This window comes from Paroedura picta, chromosome 13 (genome assembly GCF_049243985.1).
Source record: "Paroedura picta isolate Pp20150507F chromosome 13, Ppicta_v3.0, whole genome shotgun sequence".
NCBI lineage: Eukaryota > Metazoa > Chordata > Lepidosauria > Squamata > Gekkonidae > Paroedura > Paroedura picta.
Genome location: NC_135381.1, coordinates 16,891,468 through 16,916,048, shown reverse-complemented (window position 1 = coordinate 16,916,048; position 24,581 = coordinate 16,891,468). Strand labels below are relative to the sequence as shown.

Sequence of the window (24,581 nt, the reverse complement as noted above, 5' to 3'; positions counted from 1 at the left end):
ACCAAGATGAAGAGTGTTGTGATGCAGTGGCTAGAGTATCGGGTAAAACCGTGTTACAATCCCCATTTGATTTTCATTAAGCCTTGAGTAAGCTACTGTGTCCTGGCCAAGCTTCCTTTGCAGGGGTTGTGAGGGTCGAGCACCTCTCTGAGCTCCTTGAAGGACAGGACACCTTATTGAGTCTTCCGTTTGCTCCTTTGATGCACACCTCATGCCTTGCTTGCCTTGTTCTTATAGTTTCCCCTGCCTTTATCCTGTGTTTCTTTAAAAAGGTAGAGTAGAAAGAATTTCAGCCATTTTTTCTGGGCTAATGTAAGTAATGAAGAAAAATGTAAGGTCTAGCACATAATTTTCCAGTATTATTGAAGCAAATGTAGATGTTGTATTTGGCACTTTATAAACTCTCCTGGAATATCGGTGGTGAGCTATGTAGGACAGTGCAATATCTTATCTGATATAACACATGTTGGTGAATAAAAGGGAATTTAAGAAGCTTGGTGTTGCCTTAGCTTCAGTTGCTTGCATTACTTAAAGAACCACTGCTTTTTTGTGACAAGCAGTAAAAGATTAGTTTGAGCTCTGGACAGTAGCTTCAGGGATGCCATGCCAATAAAAGAAAAAAAATAAGACATATGATTTACCCAAAGTTTCTCTCATTTGCTATGATTCTATTGGCTGGATTCTAATTGCGGCTACGGTAGCTTAAGCTTTAAACGCCAATGAACTATTACATTATTATTTAAAATAATGGCTGCCAAGTTAGAAATAGATTTGGAAAAAGTTTGAGAAGTAGACTTGGAAAACTTTGTTTTTCATCTATCTGCAAAAAATGCATTAGAAGGAGGCTCCATAACAACTTGATTGTTCTTTTAATTAGAATTTGGCATCTCTGACTTGTACATTTGCAATGTTTTTCCTGTGTGGTTTTCCATATTCCAGGTTAAGAGCCGCTGAAAGTTCCCTTTTTAAATTAAAATTATGAGATGAGACTAACAGCATAGTTGGTGTGAGAAATATAGCTGTGTGTTACAAGGGCAAAAGTGGATCAGTGGATAAAACAAGCCCTCAGATAAACACCCCTCTAAGTTCAAGGACCAGCTCTTTTGTGAGGGGGTCCTTGCCTGTACATTGACACTTACCTTGTCATGTTTGTATGGATTGGGAGGCTTCAAAAAAAGGAGGAGGCTATCCTGTTCTTTCAAATTTCAGGGTCCTTTTACCTCTCTGATATACTTAATTTTAAAAAAGGCACAGGCTTACAACATACCTCAAAAAAACTTTATTCAGAAGTTAAAGAGAATGCTAGAGCATGCAAGGAAAACCCATAGCAGTCAGTCAGGCAAAAAAAGAAAAAAGGGGGGGAGGGGGAAATACATAACAAAGAGACCACTCCTCTGTTGCAATAAAAAAAAACTTACTCTCTAAAAGGGAATAGGCACACAGGCAGGCTGCATTCCTGGCTCCTACGGAGATGGCCTTGAGTCTGCTGGATTCTGGGAAGCTGACACCGCTGGTAAAAAAGATGGGAGTCCTGATGCTATGGAAGGGATTTCCTTTTCTAACACCCGCCTAATAGGCATCAGATGCGGGTACTGATCTTTACCTTCATCACCACCAGAAGTTTTTCTGTACAGGTGCCACCAATCAGCCTGAAAGAGCCCATCTTGCCAGGGATGGAATCCTTGCATAACTTTCAGATGCCACAATGCCCACTGCAGCCACTGTCAAGCCCTAAAGGAAGTTGTCAACTTCCTTGCAATGTTCAGTTTTGCTTTGATTAGATTATTTTCAGGAAACAATTTTTCCATTAGTCCCCTCATGGCTTTCTAATTTGTTTGAAGATAATTAATTGCTGATAGCTGATCTCAGAAGGCATCGTTATAGGGATGGGCACAAATTTGGAAAACCTGGTTCAGGTTCTTGAACCCAAACCCAGTTGTTCTACTGAACTGAACTAGTTTGGGAAGTTCAGAATGTAGGGGCAGCCCCCCCCCCCCTAGATACTCCAAAATCCTAGAGCATCTTCAGCTGACTCTCTTCTATCTGGCTACCAAGTGTATGGGGGGGGGGGGTCAGACTTATGGACACCCAAACAAGGTGTCCCAGGAAAGTGCATTTTGGGGAGATGTCAGGCACAGGATGTCAAGTCCTCCTGCATGCCTTACAGATTATGTAAGTTCAGGAGTTTATGGAATGGGCTCTGTGCTAGCTAGAGGCATCCAACTCATGCTGTACCTCCCTAGGATGCCCTTCTATATGCCCTGACTTGGGGTGTCCAAGTTTCAAAGAAGGCGCATCCAGGAAATGCTTTCTGAGCTAATTATGTCATGTGTGGGTTCTGGACCATGGAATGGACAGGGCAGACCCTACGCGACCTAGTAGAGGGAAAGCAAACTTGCAGCAGACCACTCTGGGATGAACACCTCTCTCTCTCCCATCCATCACTGTTATGGATGGATGTGCCCCTGTAGCAAGCAGCACCTTCACAGCAGAATGAGAGATAGGATGGCTGTAGTTGCCATGCCAGCAGGAAGGGTGAAAGGGGTTGGCCAGGACCCAGGGAATAAAGGTAAGGGCAAAAAGTAGAGCTACTGGGCACTGAAATAAGCACCATGTGTTGATGTGCTGCTCTGGAAACCCCAAGCTATTGCAGCACCCCACACCTGTGGATGTAATTGCTTGTGCTACTACAAGCACCACATCTCTTATATGTACCACATGTTCTTGCCAGAAGACTGGGGATGGCTGTGGCCGGGAGTTGCAAGCGGAGATGACTTGGAGTCAGTGCCCAAAAGGAGTAAAGGAATGAAGAGGGAAAGAAAGGAAAACAAAAAACACCCAAATTCCAAGTCAAGTCATTGAGGAAAGAGTCTGGCCATGCGGAAGTGGCAATCACCTTGACAGCAGGGTCAACCACAGTGCCGACACACACACACACTCTTCCTACACTTATATAGCTTTGAGTCCCATTGTGAAGAATGGGAACTCTTGTTATTGGCATACAGGAGTGCCTGTCAACCTTTGTGTTTCCAAGACTGGAAGATACCACCTGCTGTTGTCTAGCATTTTCATGCCAGAGTTTCTGAGTGATTCTCTTTTTCTGAGCTGCCTCAAATCATGCCCGAAAGCTTGGAGATTTCTTTGGAGACCACATATGTGCTGAACATCACCTCCTGAGCCCTGTTCTAGCCAGAATTTGGCATGAGTTTTGCCTATCCTTCCATCATTATGAATATAAGAGGTGATTAATGTTTTTTTAATTTGCTAAAAACAGATTAATTTGATGCATGGGATAGACATTTCACATAGGGACAGGTGATGCAAGGTCTGAGCTTTTCAAAGATCATTTCCACACCAGGGCCACTGACTGTGTACAAAGTACGAGAGATATCAGAGAAATGGTAGCTTTTCCTCCAGATAGGGCAGCATTCTTGCCACATTGATGTACATAAGAAAACCTTGACCAAAGAGTATACTTGTGTACACATTATATGACCTCTTGTCTTGAGCTATGTCTTGTCTTGAGTTTTGGAAGGGGAGATGGCAAACTGCTGGGCCTCTTAAGCTTTTATCCCCTTGTCTTCTCCGACATTTTTTCCCCTGTGTATGTTGCCTGTTTAGATGAATAACAGCTTCCAATTTACAAATGAGTACCATTTTGACTTTGTCTCCCAAAATAGCCATGACCTTAGATAATCATGATGCTTTTGCTTAAGGTACAGAGTAATCCTAAGTGTCAGCTAGTGCCTGTGTAATATCAAGTAAGGTGTACTTGGGATCCTGTGTACTACCAAGAGAGAACCTGGAAGAGACGTAAATATCCTTTTAAACAAAAGGGAGAACAGCAACAAACAGCAGTCCATGGGGATACTGCTGGTACTCATCAAAATGTATGATAGTGTGGCATGCACCATAGATACATTAGCCGTGTGTGGAAGGTGTCTATGGAATCTTTCCTTGACATCACCCTTTCCTTGTAACAACACATTTTATAACCTGGCAGACATATCATAGCACCCTCATTAGTATATTAAGATAATATTAGGATAATATCAGCTCTATAATGGATAAACTCCAGGGATACTTGCAAATGGGGCTTTGTACCACATACAAACAGACCTGCAAACCATCCTTTTTTGACAGGGAGACATACAAGGACGGGTGCGAATCAACAGTTATCTCCACAACTCACATGGTGGGGTGGAGAAAACATGGCTTCCTTGGTCAAAGGTTCAAGTCCTGCTGGAAAAAAAAACCTGTGAGGGAAGAATTGCTTTTTCTTTTCTCTTTCTTTTTTGCAAAGGAGGGGGAAGGGAGATGCTAGAACAAAGAGCAGTAGAAGACACATATATGTACAGATATTCATTCCCCAAATAGCTCAGTGGGGAAAGGCAAAGAGATAGGAATGAGGAAATGAGAGTTTTAGTCTCACCATGATGTTAACCATGTTGATGTCAACACTTTGCATTTCACCATTTGTAAGAGATGTGTACTCACTGAGATTAAGCTCACCCATCCTCTTTTGGGAGCTACAGGGGAACTCTTTGCAGATTCTATTTGTGCTGTGCCTCATTGCCATAATCTAATCCAGTAAGACAAAAGAGCTTGTGAATGACTGGCAGCAGTAGCAGTGACTGGTGTAGATATCCAGAAACTTATCCAGAATGATTTTGCATTCTGTGCTCTTTGCTATCTTTACCATAGTATCTGGGAAGTTCACTGGCATATACATTTTGTGGCCTCCCTTTCTGCATAGTGCATATTTTCTCTGTGCCCTCTGTATGAGAGAGGCTGCTGATTATAGTCAAAACACAGATAACACATGTTTCATTAGGAGGCGAAGAGAGATGTTTGCAGTTGTCAAATTTTGAGGCAGTGTACCATAGAGTTTATCAGTGGATTTAATCAAAAGTGCCTCACAGTCCAAAGCATCATTTGCACTACTTAATTTATATCGGGCTGGTGACTACAATATCCCTTCTTCTGTGTGAGAAGAATCGTAAGTAACACATGTCCTTTCTTCTCCCCACGAAAGACACTCTGTGAGGTAGGTGGAGTTAAGAGAGCTCTAACAGAACTGCTCTGATAATAGATCTAAAAGAACTGGTACTAGCCCAGGGTCACCCAACTGGCTGGGTGTAGGGCGAGTGGGTTATCAAACTCGGCTCTCCAGCTTGGAGATTGCATCTCTTAACCACTACAGCACGCTGGTTCACAACTTTGTTTTTAATTTAGATTGCTATATCTATTTGTAATTTATCCTCTACCCTCTATTGATAAATCAACAAAGCATACATGTACTTTCTTACACAACTGCTAGGGATAATCAGCTGAGAAGAATTACAATTTTAATGTTACCAAGCTTGCCCATTATTGTATCCACAGCAACATCCATTAATTATTAACATTATATGAAACAGTCTTTAGAAACAGATGTTCTGCAGGAAAATAAAGCCCTGGAAGACTTTGTTTCCTACTCCATATTGTTGAAGTCCTGAGAAACCTTGTAACGAAGAGTAGTTCACTGCTGTTCTCTGGGTTTTTTTTTTCTCCTGCTATGTTTTCATGTACATGTAGACTAAAAATAATATTGTGTAGTAGGGTTCAGAGTGGCTGACTAGACTAGCCTAGGTGAAGGAACAGCGTATATCCAAGAGGACTCAATGAACTTTGGAGATGCACCAGTTCAAAGTGACATCTGATACTGAGTGTGTGGTGTCCAGCATGCCGCTCCAGCTTAGCATAGGTCACCACATTAATAGAGGTATTCATTATGTCACAGACTGTATTTGGGCACCTGGCAGATCTCTGAGAAACACCAAATCCTTAGCAGCTTCAGCTTCATAGACCTGATTGGCTGATCCTCAGTCATCAGCTGAGGATAGCAGCATAATGTTGATGAATAATCTAGTCTGATGAAATAGCATTCTCAGCAAAGGAGGCACACAGAGTCCAGTTATACACACTGTGATATAATAACTTATCATGGGAGATCTTGATTCACAGATCTCGACAGCTCCAAAAAATAATCAATGGAAAACACCGGGGGGAAACTCCAAAATCCTAGTACATTGCCTATGCAGTCTATGAAATCTGATATTTCAGCCCATTTGGCATGCCTGTGTCTTGAATGGAGCCATGCTGATCTGGTTCCTCAGCTGCTTCTGAAGTATAGTTAAAATTGTTGAAGCATTTATTCATTTTATACAGAAGGAGGTGTGCTCTGGCCTGAAGGGGTTTTATTAAAGAATATTCTAAATTACATAGCTCCCTAATGCTGGCAGTTTGTTTTTTTTAATGAACAAATACTTCAGTGAGTAGGCTAAGATACTGTGTAGGCTAAGAATGTAAGCTTGTGACTCTTTACCTGGTTTATTCAAGAATTTGGAGCATAACCTGTAAAGGAGCTATTTCAAATGATGTGTTTGTAAGTGAAGCATAATAATTTCATTATAACAGCTAGCCACTGTACAGAATTTGGCTTTGATTAGTAGAAACAGGCTACATAAAAGAAATCAGTAAAATTCAGGAAATAAATTGAAATGTTCAGACCTGCTTTAAATGTTGGCTACAGTTATTCTATATGAGCCACATGTCTTTGACTTTGCACTTTGAGTCATATTTTGAACAAGCAGCTACTTGGCCTGATGGGAAGTATGTAAATCTTTTCTTTGGATGAAGAGCAACAAAGGTTTAAAATATAGTCAGCTCCTCTAAGACAAGATATTGGAAAAGACTTGTCATTTGTAATCTGGTATCTGCTTTTAAATCCGCTGTTTGCACAATAATGAGAACTAGAAGCACAAAATGCTGTAATTATGTAATGTGAGACTAAAAAATTCACTGACTGTTTTATGTATCTAAAATAATTTCATTGGTGGCTTGCATAAAATAGTATTAAAAAACCCGAAGCAGCTACCACATTAGTCCAACCTTCTTTGGAATAAATGGAGTTTGTACACCATCAGGAAGTGTGCATGCATACAAAAGCTTACACCTTCAATAAAACGTTGCTGGTCTTAAAGGTGCAACTGGGTTCCAACATTGTTCATCAGGAATACTGTGAGGGAAGAACAATCATGGACATTCTCAGGCATACAATTCTACAGCCTCAAGTTGCAGCAGATGCCCTGCTACTTACTCTTGGTATTAGCATGGCAAAGGAATGTGAAGCATGATATTTCCTGGAATGCAGATCTCATCAGGGTTCACTTTCTAGATGGCTAAATGTTAGTCTGAGACGTATGGGAGGGCGGTATAAAAATGAAATAAATAAATAAACGGGAAGTGGCAGAGAGCTGATGTGGAGGATTGTGGAAGATCACAATTTAGAAGGTTCCATTTTTAAATACCCCTAAAACTTATTGCACATATAAAAACCAGCATAGCAAGCAAAGGGGAACCATGCAAGTTTAATTTTGCATTCAGTTTTTCATTGGAAGGACCATTCAAAGATGAAATTCATAGTTTGTTGCCCAAAGTGGTATGATCCATTCTTCATTTCCACCTCAAAATTTCTGCCATAGACTTTTACAGTACAAGAGATTGCGTTATCACAAGATTACCACATTTATTATAGTAGAAGCTTTTACAAACTAGAGTATAAGGTGCTACTGGACTCCAATCTAAACCAATAAGATCGCTGACAGTTGTAAAACTAGAGTTTCAGGGTATAAGCTTTTGAGAGTCAAAGTACATGAGCAGAAAAGGAAATCTTGGAGTCTTTTCATTCCAATCAGAAGGCCGGAGGGATGTTGTAAGGAATGTTTGTAAAGGATGCAAAGATACAACACATTTTGTAATCAGCTTGATTGGAGCAGAGGGGAAATGCTTGGGAACAGAAAATTAACTTCTTTGTGAAAGAAGAACCCTACATCCCTATATCATAGCAAGTCTCTTAAAAGAATGAGATCTTATTATCAGCAAACAGATACTGCCAAATCTGCATCTTCGGGTGAGGAATGGAGAGACTTGTGAGCTGCTGCTTTAAATATATCTATTGGAAATATAGGGGTTAAGTTGAGGAGGAGGAGTGTGCAAGGTAGATTTCTGGAAAGTGGAAACTTTTTCTTCTGTTCTGAAGTAAGGATTGCTGCAGTCCAGCTGAGCAGGGAAACTTTTTAGGAAGAAGGAGGGGGCTCTCCCTCCCCTCCTTCAAGGGCTTATAAAAGCGCTCTGGATAACATCATGTCTGCAGTTGGAGATGTGCCTGGGCTTGACCGAAGGGGAGCAGGCAGTGAGGAGCTGATAAGGCTGGCTGGGCATCCAGGCTGAGACTGGATTCAAGAATTGCAAGAGCCAACAAAGTTATCAACCTAGGGGAATCTCTGGAGACAGGTATCTAAATATATTAGAATTTAGATCCTTTACATTTCTACTTTCTTGATACTGTCTTTCTGGAGTAGAACTCAATGTGTGTCTCTTTTGAGTCTTCTTTTATGGAGGAAGGGCAGGTCAGAAATACAATAACAAACACATCTTTTTAACCCGTCTTCCCTGAAGGCTGAAGGCAGGTAGCAACAGATAAATGCAATATATAGGGTGGATGCAGTATGTGCCCTTACAATGTTGTGGCCAAGCTATGAGTACTTAATCAAAATGGTCTGGGAAATGTTTCGTCACGTGCCATAATTTTCTTTGTTGGCTGTTAAATGATAACTGGTTCTATTGTTCAGGAAACAGAAAATGCTACCCCTGTTTGAACTCGTATATATAAAATGTATTTGAATATCCAAATTCATCTCCCAGGCTGAACAGTGTGTCATTCATGCTGTTATAAAGCAAGCTTCGTTTCTCAAAGTTCTTTCTGAGCAGCCCATGCTGATATGTCCGGAAGTTAGTTCTTCCATAGATGACTCATCAGCTCTCCTCAGCCTCCTGCCCGGATTCTGGTATCTTGTGATGCTGGCAGGCAGTCTGATAGAAGTGAGAGTGTTGCTATGGGGCTCCTGCCCCCTCCTTCGTTTCTTTTTCCTGTCTTGCCCCCTCCTCTTAAGGAAGCATTGTACTATCTAGCATCTAGGTAAAGGCAAGGTCTTTATTACTTGAGGCTAGAACGTCCTTAAGAGTTGTCATCTGAAGTCAGCATAGTTGAAACATGAGCTGGAAAGGGGCAGTCTCTGCTTTGTGGCCGCTTTCTTAAAACTAAGTACTGACTGGAACTAGTGTGCTCAGGCTGTAATTCAAGGAGTGGTGAATGTGTTTCATAGAATTGCCCTTCTGGATCTTACTTGGGTCACTATCATCATAATCATCAACATCAGGTGAAATGCAGATAATTAGTGAAGTACAGTCTTCCTGTTGAGACCAATCAGTCTCTGTTTCAATTGCTACATTATGTTTCAATTGCTATACTTCTACAGTATGTAATGTGGGCATTTTGAGAAGGAAGCAAAGTTTAATGCAGAAAATATAGTCTGTCTGTATTGAATAGGGGTTATAGAAGTAAACTGTAATGATTTATATGTCATTTGGAAGAATTGCAACAAAGGATCTTTTAAAACAAAACTGCTTTTGTTTTGATTCTGTAATGCCTGCTATGTGGGGGTTTGAATAGCTATGAGCGTTGGAAGGTGAGGAGCTGTTGAATGTGAATTGCCCTGGGCCTTAAATTGCCTGTCTGCAAGCAAAGATGGGATTTGTGGGGAAATTATCTCTTTGCTTGTTCTTCAAGAAACCGTAATTTTAATTTGCTTTCTACAATACTGATCAGAGAGAAGTATGTATTGAAAATTCAGTATGCTGATTTTGCTATTAGAATAAACTGTGCACATGGATATGCTCACATAGCTGTTTAATGTTGGGTGCTTTGTACTATGTGGGGAGGTAATGATTTCTCACATACCCATGTGGAAATAATTTTTGCATAGTTAGAAATACAAACAGCTAAAGTGCCAGAAATAATATTTGGAAATTCAAGTGATGGCATGAAAATATAATGCAGTGTTTATATCACTGATGAATGTTTAAAGGAAGATATTTTAAAAACATCTCCCTCGAACTGTGTTCAGCTATCACAAATTATAGACAAATCTTGACAACCCTGAATTTTTTTTTGTCACACCTCCTTCTCTTCTTGCTGTTAAATACTAACTCTGGTTGTCTTTGACATACATGTAGGACCTCTGATTAACTGGAATTGATTTTCCCCGGCCTCACTAACCAAGGTTCTAAACCTAGATTAAACTTTAGTTCAAAATCCTTGAGGAAAGGGCTAACTCCAGTGGCTTCATTTATACATTTATATGTGGCTTCATTTATACATTGTGTTTAACAATATTTTTTTGCGTAAGAAGGAAGAGACATGTGTACAAGCCCAATAATAATCTGAATTGATGCATTTCTTTTTCACCTGCAGTTACATGAGCCCTCATAGTTTTCAAAGGTATGGCAATAATTGAACCTCCCTATGACTAGTTTTGGAATCAAAATTTATAAAAATTTATAGAATTTTCTTTAAACCTATTTTGAAGCCACATTAGAAGTGATTTTGTGATATTGTATGAGTGAAAAATTAAACTGCTTATGTATGGAAATACTTTGGAGATGATCTGTAAACGGGATCCTAGAGTCGTCTTAGCCCCCCCCCTTTTATCTGTACCAAGTAATTGCTCTTATATTTGTGAAGAGCCCATATGGGAGGAGCGGTGTACAGGGCACGTCAAGATGTCCAGACTCTGCTTCCAGCCCCACGGGCCAATCTGGGTATGCCCAGATTTGGCTGGCCCCTGGAGCGCCCACCCCCAGAAGCCAGCCGTGAGGTGCTCACGCAGCCTTGCGGCTTGACACTGCCAACCTGCCAAGGAGGCTGCTCCTGCAGCACCCTGGCCCACCTGCAGCTTGAACCGCCTGCCAGCGTACACAGCAGGCTGGCTGGCTATGCAGCCGTTGGCCCACCTGCCATACTTGGGATGACCAAGTATGGCGGCAGCTGCACCGTCGGGGGGGGGCACTGGCCACCAGCACGCACAGCAGGCTGTCCGGCTGCGCAGCCATTGGCCCAGCCGCCAGTAGGATGACCAGGTATGGTGGCACTGTCACCTTTGGGGGGGGCTCACCCCTAGCGCACATTGCATTCCTGGGTGCAATGGGCTTTTGGGCTAGTATATATATACAAATATACAAATACTTTTATTATTTGTATAATCCCGGACATAGGAGGCTCGTGGCGGTTTATGGTTAAAACAATACCCCCATATAAACAACAAAGATAACAATCCTCATGGTGGACAAATTAAACTGTTTCCCTGTTTGATCTTTTAAAATTGTGTAGTATATCAGATTCATTGTATCTTTTCTGACTGTGATTCACTCCCAGAATCATTAATTCTTGCAGACTGATAATTCAGAATCTTCCAATAACTACAGGTTGGTTGTCCTGCCATATTAATAGTGATGGATTTTGGTAGTATTTGAACTTTATCCCCCCCCCCCGGATAAGGATACCTAACTTATTACTGAAATCTAGGTGCTTTCTACCTTGCATTCTGTGTGCAAATCAGAATTTCCTTTTTCTGTGATGAATTTATAACACATTTTCCAGCTAATTTGTATGGCTTCATGTGGCCTTTAGAAACATAAGAAACAGCATGTGTATGAAGTATCATGTCTGTTCACAGTGCATTCTTTAGTAAGGCAAATAAGATTATTTTCCCTGTCTTGTTTGGCTTTATTTCTCTCAGTAAAGTATGGCTACATTTTCTCCTTAAATGAACAGATTTCTAAATTGAGATAAAGGAAATTGTGGGAAACCATTGCTGTCAGAGGAAAACAGAAGATTGTCTAAATGCAGGGAGTGCAATTTTCTGCAAGAGCCAAAATCGCTTTTGGTCGTATACTTGTCATATTTTCACAGTGTTGTTTCAGAAAGCTCATGAGCTCTCCAGCAATCTTTCAGCAAGTCTTCGAGTGTTGAGGATTCCTAAAGAGCTCGTGAGAAAAATCTGTGAGGAAAGCTAGAAGGTGGTATACAACAAGTTAAAACACAAACATATCTAATATCTAAGTATGCCCCCCAACCCATTACAAAACCTTCAAGGGGAACATAAAATGCTGAGATGAATCCTGGTGAACACCCCATGTCTGCAGAAAAAAAGCAGTATTTTTTCATAGTACATCATTGGTGAGAGAACCTCAGGTGGTGTTTGGGTTACCTAAAATGATTCCCAACAAAGGAAATGCATATGAGGAAAGCAGGAATAAGGAAAGGAATGTGAAGGGGAGAAACCACAAGGTCCGTGGAGGGAAAGTAGAGTGACTGCAGGGAAGACTGAGTGAGAGACTGGGCAAGGGGAAGGGGAGAAAGATTAGGAGATTGAGTGATCCGGTGTGGAGAAAGCGGAGATAGTGCAGAAGAATATAGGGGGAAAGAAACTGGAATAAGATAATGGAAGCAGGAGACACCAGGGAAGGAAACAGAATTTTCTCTCCTATGCATGTCACCCTCTTGTCAATATAGAGCAGGGGTAGCCAAACTGCGGCCCTCCAGATGTCCATGGACTACAAATCTCATGCATTCACTGGCAGGGGCTCATGGGAATTGTAGTGCATGGGCATCTGGAGGGCCGCAGTTTGACTACCCCTGATTAGAGTAACAAAACTGTCTAAAAAGCACAGAGAAATAAACTTCAGGAGATGCTACATATATCTTCAGAGGAAAAGAAAGCACTTTAAATTAATGCTTATGCTCCAAGCATGTGATGGAGTGGGTTCTGACTAATGGAAGCTTAGAACAAAATTAATATGGTAATCTTTAAGGTGCAGCAACACTAATTTGTTTATAACTGCAGCAGACAGACATGGATACTGCTCTGGCATTAATGCTTATGGACTCATTCTATGAAATAGCTGATAAAATAGTAAACAGGCATTTGACTGTATGATTGAGATGCAGATTGAGAATCTGATGTAGTTCAGTTCTCCTTTCAAAGAAATTACCTGTTAATACAAACCGGGTATAAGGGAGAAGATGCCTAACCTAACTCTGTCCTTGATGTGCCAGATTCTTGGAGAGTAAGCCTGTTGCAAATTTATCAAGCATATTCCTATCATGTCTAATAACTAGTGTTTTGTTCCAGACTGCTGTAATTGTGGTTCTGTCCCATTGTTTATCAGATGTCTAATTTTGTTGTTGCGTTGATTTGTACCTTGTAATCTGCATTGAGTGAGACAGACTACAAAGTAATAATACATTTACATTTGCTTTCTCTTTCTTCTCCCCACAAGAGACACCCTGTGAGGGAGGTCAGGCTGAGAGAGCCCTGATATTACTGCTTGGTCAGAACAGCTTTGGTGTAGTGGTTAGGAGTGCAGACTTCTAACCTGGCGAGCCGGGTTTGACTCTCCGCTCCCCCACATGCAGCCAGCTGGGTAACCTTCCTCCTCCTCCTCCGATTAGAAACTGCCAATCTTAACCACTTCACCAAGCTGGCTCAAACAGAAAGAAACAACCCCTCATTCTAAAACAACAAGTTTGGTCCTAGTTCTAAATTTATAATCACCGCAATTAGTTCATGTCAGTGCTATTATTGCCAGTTTCATTTCTCTTTTCAGTTTCAAAGGCACAGTCTGAAAGGATGTGAATGGTCATGATTCAGCTTCTTATATTTTCCTTTTGAGTACAAGAAGGAGATGGCAGATGCTGTTCCTAAGAGCATGAGGTAGTTTTAGTGGTCACTCTTGCTCAGTAAGTTACTCTTGGCTCACGACTGGGCATGTCAGCGTACTCTGAGGGAGTCATTACACGCTTGGCTAAATCTCAATTCAGAATGAAACAGCAGCATAGTAGTTAACTAACTCCAGCCAGTCACACTTTAGCAATATTGGATCAACTGCACTGGTTAGTGGTTTGATTCTGGATTCAGGTTAGCAGCCTGTTAAGTGTTGGGACTCGCTTACTCGAAAGATCACCACTTCCAATATCAGCCTGGTGCAGATCCACTGAGGCCTTCTTTCAGTTTCTGGTCTGTACAGGAGCAAAGATAGCTTCAGCTGTTGCAGTTCTGTAGCAGCTCCAACTATAAAACAATGTGAGGTTGCTTTTTGCAGTTAAGGGAAAAGTGCAAGGCAGAGCTTTTTAGAAGATCCTCTGACAGAACTTTGGCTTCCCCTCCCACATATCTGGTGGTTTAATTCCTTGCTGTATATTGAATTTTTTTAATGACTAGAAATGGCTTTGAGCTTTTGAGGAAAATTAGTATAGAACTAATAAACTGCTGGTGATCCAGTGCTTTAAGTGGGACGGGGTGGGAGAACAGACTGATTATCAGAAACTGATGTTCTCTGAGTGGCCATCTGTGCATTACATTTAATGGTTCTGCACTGCACTATTTGAACATTCTGCAACTCTTGCCTGGGTGCTGGCATTCATGCTCTTTTTCTCAAAGGGGGTCCCCCCCTCCCCCCCCTTTGAGCATGTCTGAAAAGGCAGGGCAAGCTTCTACCTGGAGTTTTTTTTAATCTCTGTTGGAACCTCCCATATAAATTCCTAAGACAACAGCAGCAGGGAAGAGGATTGTGTGACTGCACAGATGGCTCCTCAAAAGAACGTCATTAGCAGGTAAACAACATGCTTTTGTTCTCTGTGATCTCTATTCAAATATACAGATGGGGGACTGGCAAACTGACAAAAACTGAAAGCAGACAATGCTATCCTTAATGGTCATAACATTTAGCATGCATCAGATCATGATCTAATGTTAATAGAGACTGGGGAATTAGATCACACCTTGGAAAAGGCAGACAAAGTAGCCGTGCTCCAAGTGCAAACAGCCACTCTGTTGAAGTAGAAGGCTAACATGTGTAAAGTACGCGGCCTTATCATTTTTGGGATTCAGAAACTCAACTGATAGAACAGTTAATGTTGTGCAGCACAGAACTATTCTAGGGAGAAAAGATGCATCCAAACAAAGGACTGCATTGTCCCAGTAAAGAGATTTGATACATTGGGAAACATATTACATAAACTTGCTGAGCTTTTTTGCAGTAGAGATATATTACAAGTAACCAGAGATTCAAAAAGTTTAGGCATTAGCTCAGAAAAGATTGTGATTAAGGTAGGCGCACTTTCCAGGGGCCAAACTACAGCTCCAGGAATTTGCATCTAAGTCTCTCAGTTCTTGCTTATACCCAGAATTAAACTTTGTTGGTCTTGGAAGTGTCATCGTACTCAAACTGAATTCTCACATTTGTTTGTAAACTCTTTTATGTGTTTGCTAAATTATTGCCATTCACAGATCTTATCAACTGCCTGAACCCAATCTTGGTTATAATCACCAGGTTACATGCATCATGACTTTAATGAGCCCTTCCAGGCAACTAATCCCCTTTCTTATATGTAATGGTTGAGGAAATCCTGTTTCACTGCCTCTGAAGATAGTTTGCCCATGAAAGCTTATATCTTGAATAAAACTTCATGAGTCTTAAAGGAACCAGTGGACTCACACTTCTCTTCTGCTGCTTCAGACCAATATGGCTATCCAACTGAAGGCACTCAATTGTCACTCAAGAGGAGGCTTAGCAAATTTGCATTTGAATTGCCCTACCTGAGTGACCAGAGATGAGACTTTGGCCCCACTGAATGAGAAGTACTGTTTGAGCTTATCTATTGCATAGAAAGTTAGTTTGCATCCCATTTTTTTTGAAATTCTGATTGTATTATCTAAACTAGAAACTCTGGACAACAAACCAATTCACCCTAGTCTTTATTACTTCTTTTGGGGGGAGCAGCACATGGTCACCCATTAAGGCCACTCAAAATAATTTGTATATGAATAGCCATACCTGAGCAAGCAGAGGCGTGACCTAACCATCTCCAGATGACTTTGTCCCACTGAAGAGAAGAAACCTTCAGGAAGACCAATGTTTCATTCCCTCCCCACCCCAGTCAGTAAAAAAAACAGTGTAATTAGAAAACCTTGAAAGGTGGTTGATTTAAAATATATTTGCTCACGAACTTTGGGTAGCCTTGATTATACAAAACAGGTCCTTGGTTTGCTCACTCTGTATTCTACTTTTTGAAAAATGTTGTTTTAAAAGGCATGATTGTTGTGCTCTAGGATGAAGTAGGTTTATGCTTAAAATGTATTTCAACACAAAGTATAACAAATTGTTAATCCCTGACTCTCATGTCTGCAAATATCAAATCTTAGTATTTTTTTGCAATCCTCAGGGAAAAGCTTGGGATCATAATGCATTGAGGAATAATTAAATAGGGTCACTGCACTTGATGCTTATGTGACCTGATAGTGCATAGTGGAATTGCAAATTAGCTGCCTGTTATTAGACAATAATCCCCCCTCTGGGGGTTTGTATTTAGATAGTTGCTGCTCTCTTTATTCTCTTAATTTGAATTCTTCGTGGATTCTGGGAGAAGCTTCCTAAGATAAGCCTCTTAATAAAACTGTTGTTCGCACATGTATCTAGTTAGTGATTCCAATAAGAAGAGCTCTGTAGGGCAATGCTTGAGCTCAGAAGAGAAATCCAGACATGAAACTACCATCTTAGGTGTCTGGAGATGGCGTTATTGTCTTCTGAGTTGTTCCATGTGCTCTGCTTTAGAACAGAGACAGCTTTGTCACAGGCAGTGAATTTTGAACACTATTAAGAGCAGCAGAGTAGAAGATACCACTAATCTTTTAGGCATAGTCAAGTGGAAAGTTCTCTTGCATAAACCCCAATCATTCATATCCTGCCTTTCATCTCTATGGAATATACATGGTGGTATATATACAGTAATAAAGATGCAAAACTGTATTACCATAGCTGTTGAACCAGCACAAAGCAATAAAAGGTATTTTCTGCAGCCAAGGACAGTACAAAATTCCAGGAGCATTCACACACTGCAATCTTATCCTTTGTGACGGAAAGACAATCCCATCCTGAACAAGTTATATACTTTTTCCTGAATCATCCTTTACTCCCAATCTTAGACTAATTTACCAGTTGGCTTGCTTGTACCCACCTCTTCATGGATTCCAGTCAGTGGGTTTAGAGTTTCTTCTGAATCCATGGAATTTGTTAGAAAGGTGAGAAAACTAGGTACTGCCAGCATATTGTAATTCTTATTCAGATCTCTGGGTGACTTGTCCCAGTAGTTTCAAGTAGCATGGGATACAAGATGGAATCATGTTTGATAGAAAAAATTTCAGTGCTATATTTTTCTGTGGGAAAAAAAAAATTCTACTTCAGTGGGGGAAGTCATCCAAGGCTGGTTAGGTCATACCTCCGTTTGCTCAGGTAAGGCTATTTAAATTAAAATGAATCTGTTGGCCTTATCTGGGTGACTGAGGTCTGGCCTGTCCAGTTTTTGGATAGCCCTTTCTCTCTATGCTGGAAGAGTGATTTCTCTCTGGGCTTTTCTTCATGGAAGGCAAATGTGGAGGAGGTTTCTGAAGAGAAGGCTAGAAGAAAAAGTGCTGAATAAATTCTTTGAGTGTGGGAACCTCTGCATGTCAGGAATGCAATGGAAAGAACATCAGACTGGGAGCCATTCTTCAAGCTTCTCTGGATCTGGCCTTCTCCACTAAGGGCTTGAAAGATCAGCCTGTTTTTCTTATGAGCCTGGTGTGAAAGAAGTCTTCCATGATTTAGTGAAGAATGATTGCAAACTTTGGATAAAACTACATGAAATGAGTATATCAATGTATATTGTATTCCCCTGTTCTTCCGTTCTCATGTAAAATGTGGGTTGGGGATCTGTTTTTAATAGAAAATTAGGTCTGGTGTTGAGGAGAGTTAAACTGTGCCCCTTCTCCTTAGCTTGTGGCACTCTATTGCCTGAAGCATTTCCCCCCTCCCTTTCCATATCAGACCTGGATTAAGAGAAAATACTTAAAACAACGAAGGATAGTGAGATAAGGAGGATACCTTTAAGTTTCTGCTAAAAATAGACCAATCCTTTCCCTATATTACATATGAATGGGAGATCACTTGCATTAATATGGGGCTTCTTCTGTCATGTCTGGCACCCTAAAGGTCCATCTGCAGACATTCCTAATGAACTGGCAGGAACTTCTCCTGCATTACCACAGACAAACAGTAGAGCTCAGTCATTCCTGGTTCAGCAAACTGTGCAGCCCAGTACCCAGCAGGGGTAATCAAACCGGCTTTCCAGATGTCCATGGACTACAATTCCCATGAACCCCTGCCAGTGCTGGCAGGGGCTCATGGAAATTGTAGTCCATGGACATCTGGAGGTCCGCAGTTTGACTACCCCTGCCTAGTGCTTCAGGCCCTAGTCAATATAAATTGTTCTGTGTAAATGTTCTAAAATGTTTTATGTAAACTGCCCAGAGCCGTAGGGAAGGGCAGTATAAAAATCTAAATTAAATAAATAAAAATAAACAAAATAATAGGGTGCCATAGGTTGCAGCTCATTACCAGGACGTTAAAAATAGATCTGATGAGACATACTATCACCAGTTATTTCATATCCACTGGGCTGTGCAATCTCTCAATCCTGGGCTTCGTTGGGATTGGGGACTCTGGTATATGTTTGTGTGTATATGTGATTTTGCTGATAGTTACTAATAAAACCATGTTTTTTTTAAATCAGTGCATTTGAAACAGCTTTATAGATTACTTTCCTTTGTTTAGTCTGATTCTCTTCTTTGGGTCTTTAAAACCACAGAAGAGAGAAGATGTTTGGGCTGTCCAAAGATTATGTGATGATATATTTACAAAAACTGTCCAGGTTGGAGGGGGAGGTGTGAACAGATATAGGCACAGCATATTCTATTATCTTAATACAGAATTAATATAAAGACTAAGTTTTGAATAATTGTTAGAATAATTCACTAAGAACTCATACTATGCAAGCCCCATTGAAATGAATGCTTCTGCACGATTATGGAACGACCTACCCAGAGAGGTGCGCCTGGGCCCTTCCATTTAAATCAAGTTTTGTTTTTGAAGATCTGCATTTGTTTAAGTTTACTGAGTTATAATTTTACATTTTTATATGTTTTATTTATTTTGTAAGCCGCTTTATGCTCCGTAAGGAAGAACGGCACATAATAAATGTTTTAAATTGATGACTGAATAAAAATCATTTCACTTCAGCATGGCTGTGCAGGAACAAGTGGGGTTCAATCAGTTTGAAAATGAGGAGGAGGGCATTTATGTGGAAGTAAGGTTCACTGCATGAGCCTCTTGTGGCGCAGAGTGGTAAGGCAGCCGACATGCTGTCTGAAGCTCTGACCATGAGGCTGGGAGTTCGAGCCCAGCAGCCGGCTCAAGGTTGACTCAGCCTTCCATCCTTGCGAGGTCGGTAAAATGAGTACCCAGCTTGCTGGGGGGTAAACGGTAATGACTGGGGAAGGCACTGGCAAGGCCACCCTGTATTGCCATGAAAACGCTAGAGGGCATCACCCCAAGGGTCAGACATGACTCTGTGCTTGCACGGGGGGTACCTTTACCTAAGGTTCACTGAGAGTGGGGTCCATTCACGTAGACATGCTGCATGAGTTTCTGGAGTTAGAACTATAGATAACCATAGAAAGCTTAGATTCTTTTACTAATTATTTTAAAAAGGTTTTGCTGAGAGAATTTAATTCCAGTCCAGTGTACTGTGTCCCATCCTTTCTTTCCAAAATAAGAAAGCACTTTAATATTGCTGGCCCTTGGGGCACCGCTAATTAAGCCAAGCTGCTTTTCCTAGGTCTTCGTCATCAAATACTCGTGCTTCACATTGGCTTACTGCTAGCTTCATAATGAGGACAAACATGAGCAGGTTTATTTTTTTTCTGCCTTGTGTCCTCTTCAATTGTACTCTCCTCTGTCTGTTACTATCTTGGTCCTGTGAACAGGAGAGCTTGAAGATTACCTGGACAAAGGATTTAATCTGCAGCCTTTCAAGAAGGAGAGGAAAAGCCTCCATGCTTTTGTGTTGCAAAATCGGTTCAGTATCAGTATTCTTAGAGATATTAATAACATATTGATCTTTTGCTTTCTCAGTCAATTTCTTAAACAGCTGCATGATCTGATTCTGAAATATATTTGCAGTCTCTTTTTGTTCCTAGCTATTCAGCAAACATCAGCTGGATGCCACAGGCTAGGACGCCACAGGCTTGTTGTCCACGGTGGGAAATGGGTTCCTTCCCCTTGTAGTACATGCATTAGCTGAGTAGTGTGGGAAGGAAATGCCTCTCTGGCTTAAGTGCTGCATGCAGACCAGATTGCACAGCAGCCCAGGGCTGATGGCGCTGTCGTTACTGCAGTGCAGAGTTGAAGCCGGGAATTACCTCGCTCCCTCCTTTCCTCCCTCCCTCCTTCCTTCCCTCCTCCCTCCCCTCTCAGCCTCGCTTGCATTCTGCCTGGCTCTTGGGCGAGATGTGCGAAGCTAAGGGGCTGAGTTTCTGACAATAGCACATCAGTACCCAGCAGCTCAAGATTCATTGGAGGGCCCCAGCTTTGATGGCAGCCCCTGGCTGAAGTGGTGCCACACAAAGCAGGGCTTGTGTGTGGGAAATGCTTGGTTTTTGTCTCTGCAGAAGGATGCTGAGCTATGACACAATGCCTGTTTGTTTGCAATAGCTGAGACCGTCATAAAGAGGGCAAGAGACAGGGGCAAGTCGGAGGAAAAGCCAGCGGGGGAAACTGGGAACGGTGACAACGCATCTTTCCTCTTTTGCCGGAGAGAGTGAGGGAAGGGAGGCAGACAAGAAGAGAGAGACTGAGACTTACAACCGACGATGTGTCAGTCAAACACCCTGCAGGGACCAGAGCTTCATTCAGGGAAATGGTGAGATGCTGCAAAGCTTTATCTAACCCTCCTCCCTCTTGCTGCAACCTCCACAAAGTTAAAATTCATGCCCGGAGGCTGCGTTCAGGGAATGGTGGCAGCGGCAGCTGTGCCGGGGAGCAGCACCCGCAGCTGGAAAATCCAGGCCCACCTGGCTCTGCTGGGGGCATCCCAAATAGGAGAGCCCGTTTCAGGTACTGTCTAGCCTATATTTTGCTTTGCAAAAATGTGGCAGCGGGAGGGGAGGGTAAAATGGGAGGGAAGGGTAAAATGGGCAGGAAGAAAGGCAGCTGTCTGCAAAGCCTTTGTTTGGCCTAATTACTGTAAAGCTCTTTATATACTTGACTCAGAAATGAGGAGGGGGAGTGTTGTATTATAGCCAAGAAGCCTTTTCTCGTTTGAATCTTATTTCAGCAGTGGGGAAAGAAGCAGGAGGTATTCTTAAGCAATAAAGCTATGCAGTGGGAAGCAAGGATGCTTTACAGCAAGCTGCCAGGCTGCAGCTTTATACGGATTGGCCCGTGATTGTCTGCAGTGAAAGGGGGGAGATGGAGACAAGAGTGGTACCGTGTCCTCTGAGCTTTTGGCAATGCCCTCTGCCAGTGGGGTTTGGCAGCAAGAAGAAGGTGAACTGTATGCCAGAGCTTCTGTTTAATACCAGTTTTTACTCTCTGCCCAAATCTTGCAGAACTATGTTGACTGTTCTGAAATATGGTTGTACAAATGAGTTGAGGCTTCAGGGGCTTCCTTATTTTTAAATATATATATGTGCCTTAGCTTCCATTCTACACCCATATCTGTATCAGAATGTGTTGGCAAAAGCTTCCCTAAGGTTCCTTTGCTCTTTCCTTGGAAGGAAGTGAGGAGATGGCTTCTACCAAATAAGTTATTTCTTTTTTGGGTTGGGTGATTCTTCCACAAGCAGAGCCACTCACCAACCATGTGCTGGCCAGAAACAACATTTCCAAGTGGGATCAAAGGGATTAAATGAAGTATTTTGGTCATGGACAGGTAGAGGTTTGTTTGTTTCTGGCTCCATAATGCTGATAATCAAACTGAAAATGTAGAGAAAAATTTGTCCCATAGAATAGAATAGAACAGAACTGGAATTTTTTTCTATTGCCATTTTCTTTTGTTTTAAGGAGCATGAGGTTAATCTATGTTCAGGCTCATAGCAAGGTATATGTTATTCCAAAACCTGCTACAGAGGCCTAAGGGAATGGAGTTGTCTTCTGGTGCATAGCAGCAGATGAGGTAATTTTAGGTGAGGGTCTTTCAGTCTCTCTGAATTGACCTTGATTTAGGATAGTTTCATTGCCTGGTAGTCATACATCATTGTTTTACGTCTGTGACTTATTATTGGGCTGCCTCTTTAGAGGGACATGCATTTTTGCTGCTGATGTTAATTATTTCGAAACATTATTTTCTGACGTTAATTTGTTAGCTGCTTTGGTGACCTTGTGAGGGCCGAAAGGCAGGATATAAATTTTGTGAAACAAATAAAAACAAAGGACAACTCAGTTGCTGCCTATTGAAAGCAAAGAAGTGTGTCAAACCTTTGGGTTTCTAGGAAGGTAGCAGTAGGATCCATTCCGGATCCACCTCAGTGCCTGATACAGCTTGGTTGCCTCCAGCTAAGTAGTTTTCTGGCATTATCAACTTCTGTAATCTATTCTGAGGATCAAAAAGAAAGTCTTCTCTTATTGTGTAGCCTTGGTTAGTGAGTTGTTGTCTCCAAGGTCTACAAATTGTCAAATAAGCAACAGAGGGTGGTGGTAGATTATTTAATTCCATTCTACCAAAAATATCTCTAGGGCCCTTGAAAGGCCATCACCTATATATATGAATAAGAACTTGTATCACCCTTACTTCCAAATCCCCTTTTACTGCAGACAAGTTCATGACCTCGTGATCTGTACTTTAAGAGGTTTCCTCCTGTTATTCTGAACCCGTTCTTGCTTACTGGTCTGTGGAATGCGAGAGAAGGCTTTCTTGAGTGGTTCTTAAAAATACATTGTGGACTATATAGACTTGTTCATGGTAAAGATGGTCTTGGTCCTGTTGAAAATAACAATAGCCTCCAGAGTTATGTGGCTTTTGTTTTGTGCCATGTCTAGTACTCACTTGTTTATGGTGTACACTAGCCTATTATTTGGGATGACAGCATAAGAATCAACTAGACCACAGATATAATTCAGATTGACCAAGCTGGTGATGCTTGAACTAGAGTTGGCTGACCATCTTGTGTGTGTATATGTATGTGATCCTACAGGTTGCAATTTCCCCAGCTGGCCCTGAGGCGGAGATTGGGCCAGCTGACCTGTATGTCTAGGCCTGCTCTGAAACTCCGTTCTTGGCCTCTGACTATTCTCTATTATCTTCTGCCTTTTGGTGCTCTTAAACCCTTGACCAGAGTGGGATGGAGGCCTATGAGCAGGGTAAGTGATTGAAGGTTTGTACTGGACTTTGTGATACCTTATTGTGAAGAAGGAGGGTGGCTGTTAGCTAAGGGGGGGGGGGAAACTGAAGCAGAACTGGTGTGTGAGAGATATAGAAGACAGGAAGAGGTTGTCCCTCTTCCCCAATATTTTGTGTGTTTCTGTCTGTAGCAAAGCTTCTTTGGCTGAGAAATTTTTCTTCCAGGGACAGGCAAGGTTTTAGTAGTGGAGAGTTTCACACGTTAGCTTCCACAGAGGGAATGGTGCATGGATTCAGATACCAGGGAGAACAAGCATCTGTAGAAGTCTGCTGTAGTTGTGTCTATATAAAAGTTATGCCTGAAAGACATATGTTAAAGCTTCCCAAACGCCAAAGCACTCAGCAAGGATGGTTGCCTTGACCTGTGAGCTCTGCAGTTGAATTCCAGCCATGTATGAATGTGGGAAGAAATCCCCATCCTCCTCCATACAAGAAATGCAGCTTGGCATTCCTGAGACTCCGTTCTGCATTACACTAAAGAACACAATCAACTTGAAAAGCAGTAGGCTTGTTTAAAAAAAAAATCTGTCAATGTTTGAGTCATCCTGGCTTGTGATGTTGTTTTGAATAGATTTTTGTAGGGCCAAAGACCTTTGAGGCAGGAGATGTACCATTGTCACTATCTATCTTTCTCCCTTTTCTTCATTGTAGACAAGGACTATAATGTGAATAGTGTGTGTGTGTGTGGGGGGGATAACTAGCTTGATCTTCACAATGCCCCAAGGCTGTTTGTTTTTATACAATGTCTCCTTTTTTTAAAAGTGTGCTTTCTTTGTTCCATCAAGTGACCAGCAAGAATACTGTCAGACAGAAATGAAACAGAGGATTTGATTGGGTGTGTCAGCTCCCCCCCCCCCAGGGTGGTACATGTGAAATTCTTTAATTGTATCATCATAATCATATTGCAAAGAAGAAGAATCATATTGAGAGAATTTCTGTCTCCATCTTCTTCCTTGCCCTTCAATAGTGCTGTCGTCTTTTCTTGGTTGACTGCATTTAGATCCTTTTTTTCCTTTTAGAATCTATAGAAGGTGCTATTTTAGTTGCTCTTGCCTCGATTTTTCAGAAATTGTGGAACACCACAATAAATATCATATCTCACTAGAGCATGTTCACTGCTGAGCAGAATGAAACTTTCACGGTCCTTTGGGTATATCTGTTTTCCTTGCATGCAACACTTTACTACACAGCACATTGAGTTTCTAAACAGAACTATAAAGGAAAGATGTTTTGCTTTTTGAAAATCAGTTTGCAAACAGTTCTTTGCACACTTGCAGCATATCAATTACTAAATGACATGCTTTGCTTTACAGTCCTGTATGTGACTTTTGATAAATGAAAGAACAGCTGCCCATCATTTGCA

At 41.5% G+C, this 24,581-nt stretch overlaps 1 protein-coding gene across 4 annotated transcripts in view; it reads left to right on the top strand.

The window, feature by feature from the left end:
- PISD (phosphatidylserine decarboxylase) overlaps positions 1-24,581 on the top strand; it is a 54,041-nt gene that overhangs the window by 12,961 nt on the left and 16,499 nt on the right. Inside the window, exons 1-3 of one of the 4 annotated variants that reach the window (XM_077307861.1) lie at positions 8,079-8,337; positions 20,533-20,934; positions 23,013-23,178. The exons of 1 other annotated variant lie outside the window; for it this stretch is intronic. In XM_077307861.1, the coding sequence (XP_077163976.1) occupies positions 20,738-20,934; positions 23,013-23,178 (363 nt within the window). In that variant the 5' untranslated portion in view covers positions 8,079-8,337; positions 20,533-20,737. Of the gene's footprint in view, positions 1-8,078; positions 8,338-9,021; positions 9,264-20,532; positions 20,935-23,012; positions 23,179-24,581 lie in introns of those variants that run through there. 2 more of the 4 variants (XM_077307863.1, XM_077307864.1) reach the window with 2 other exon arrangements.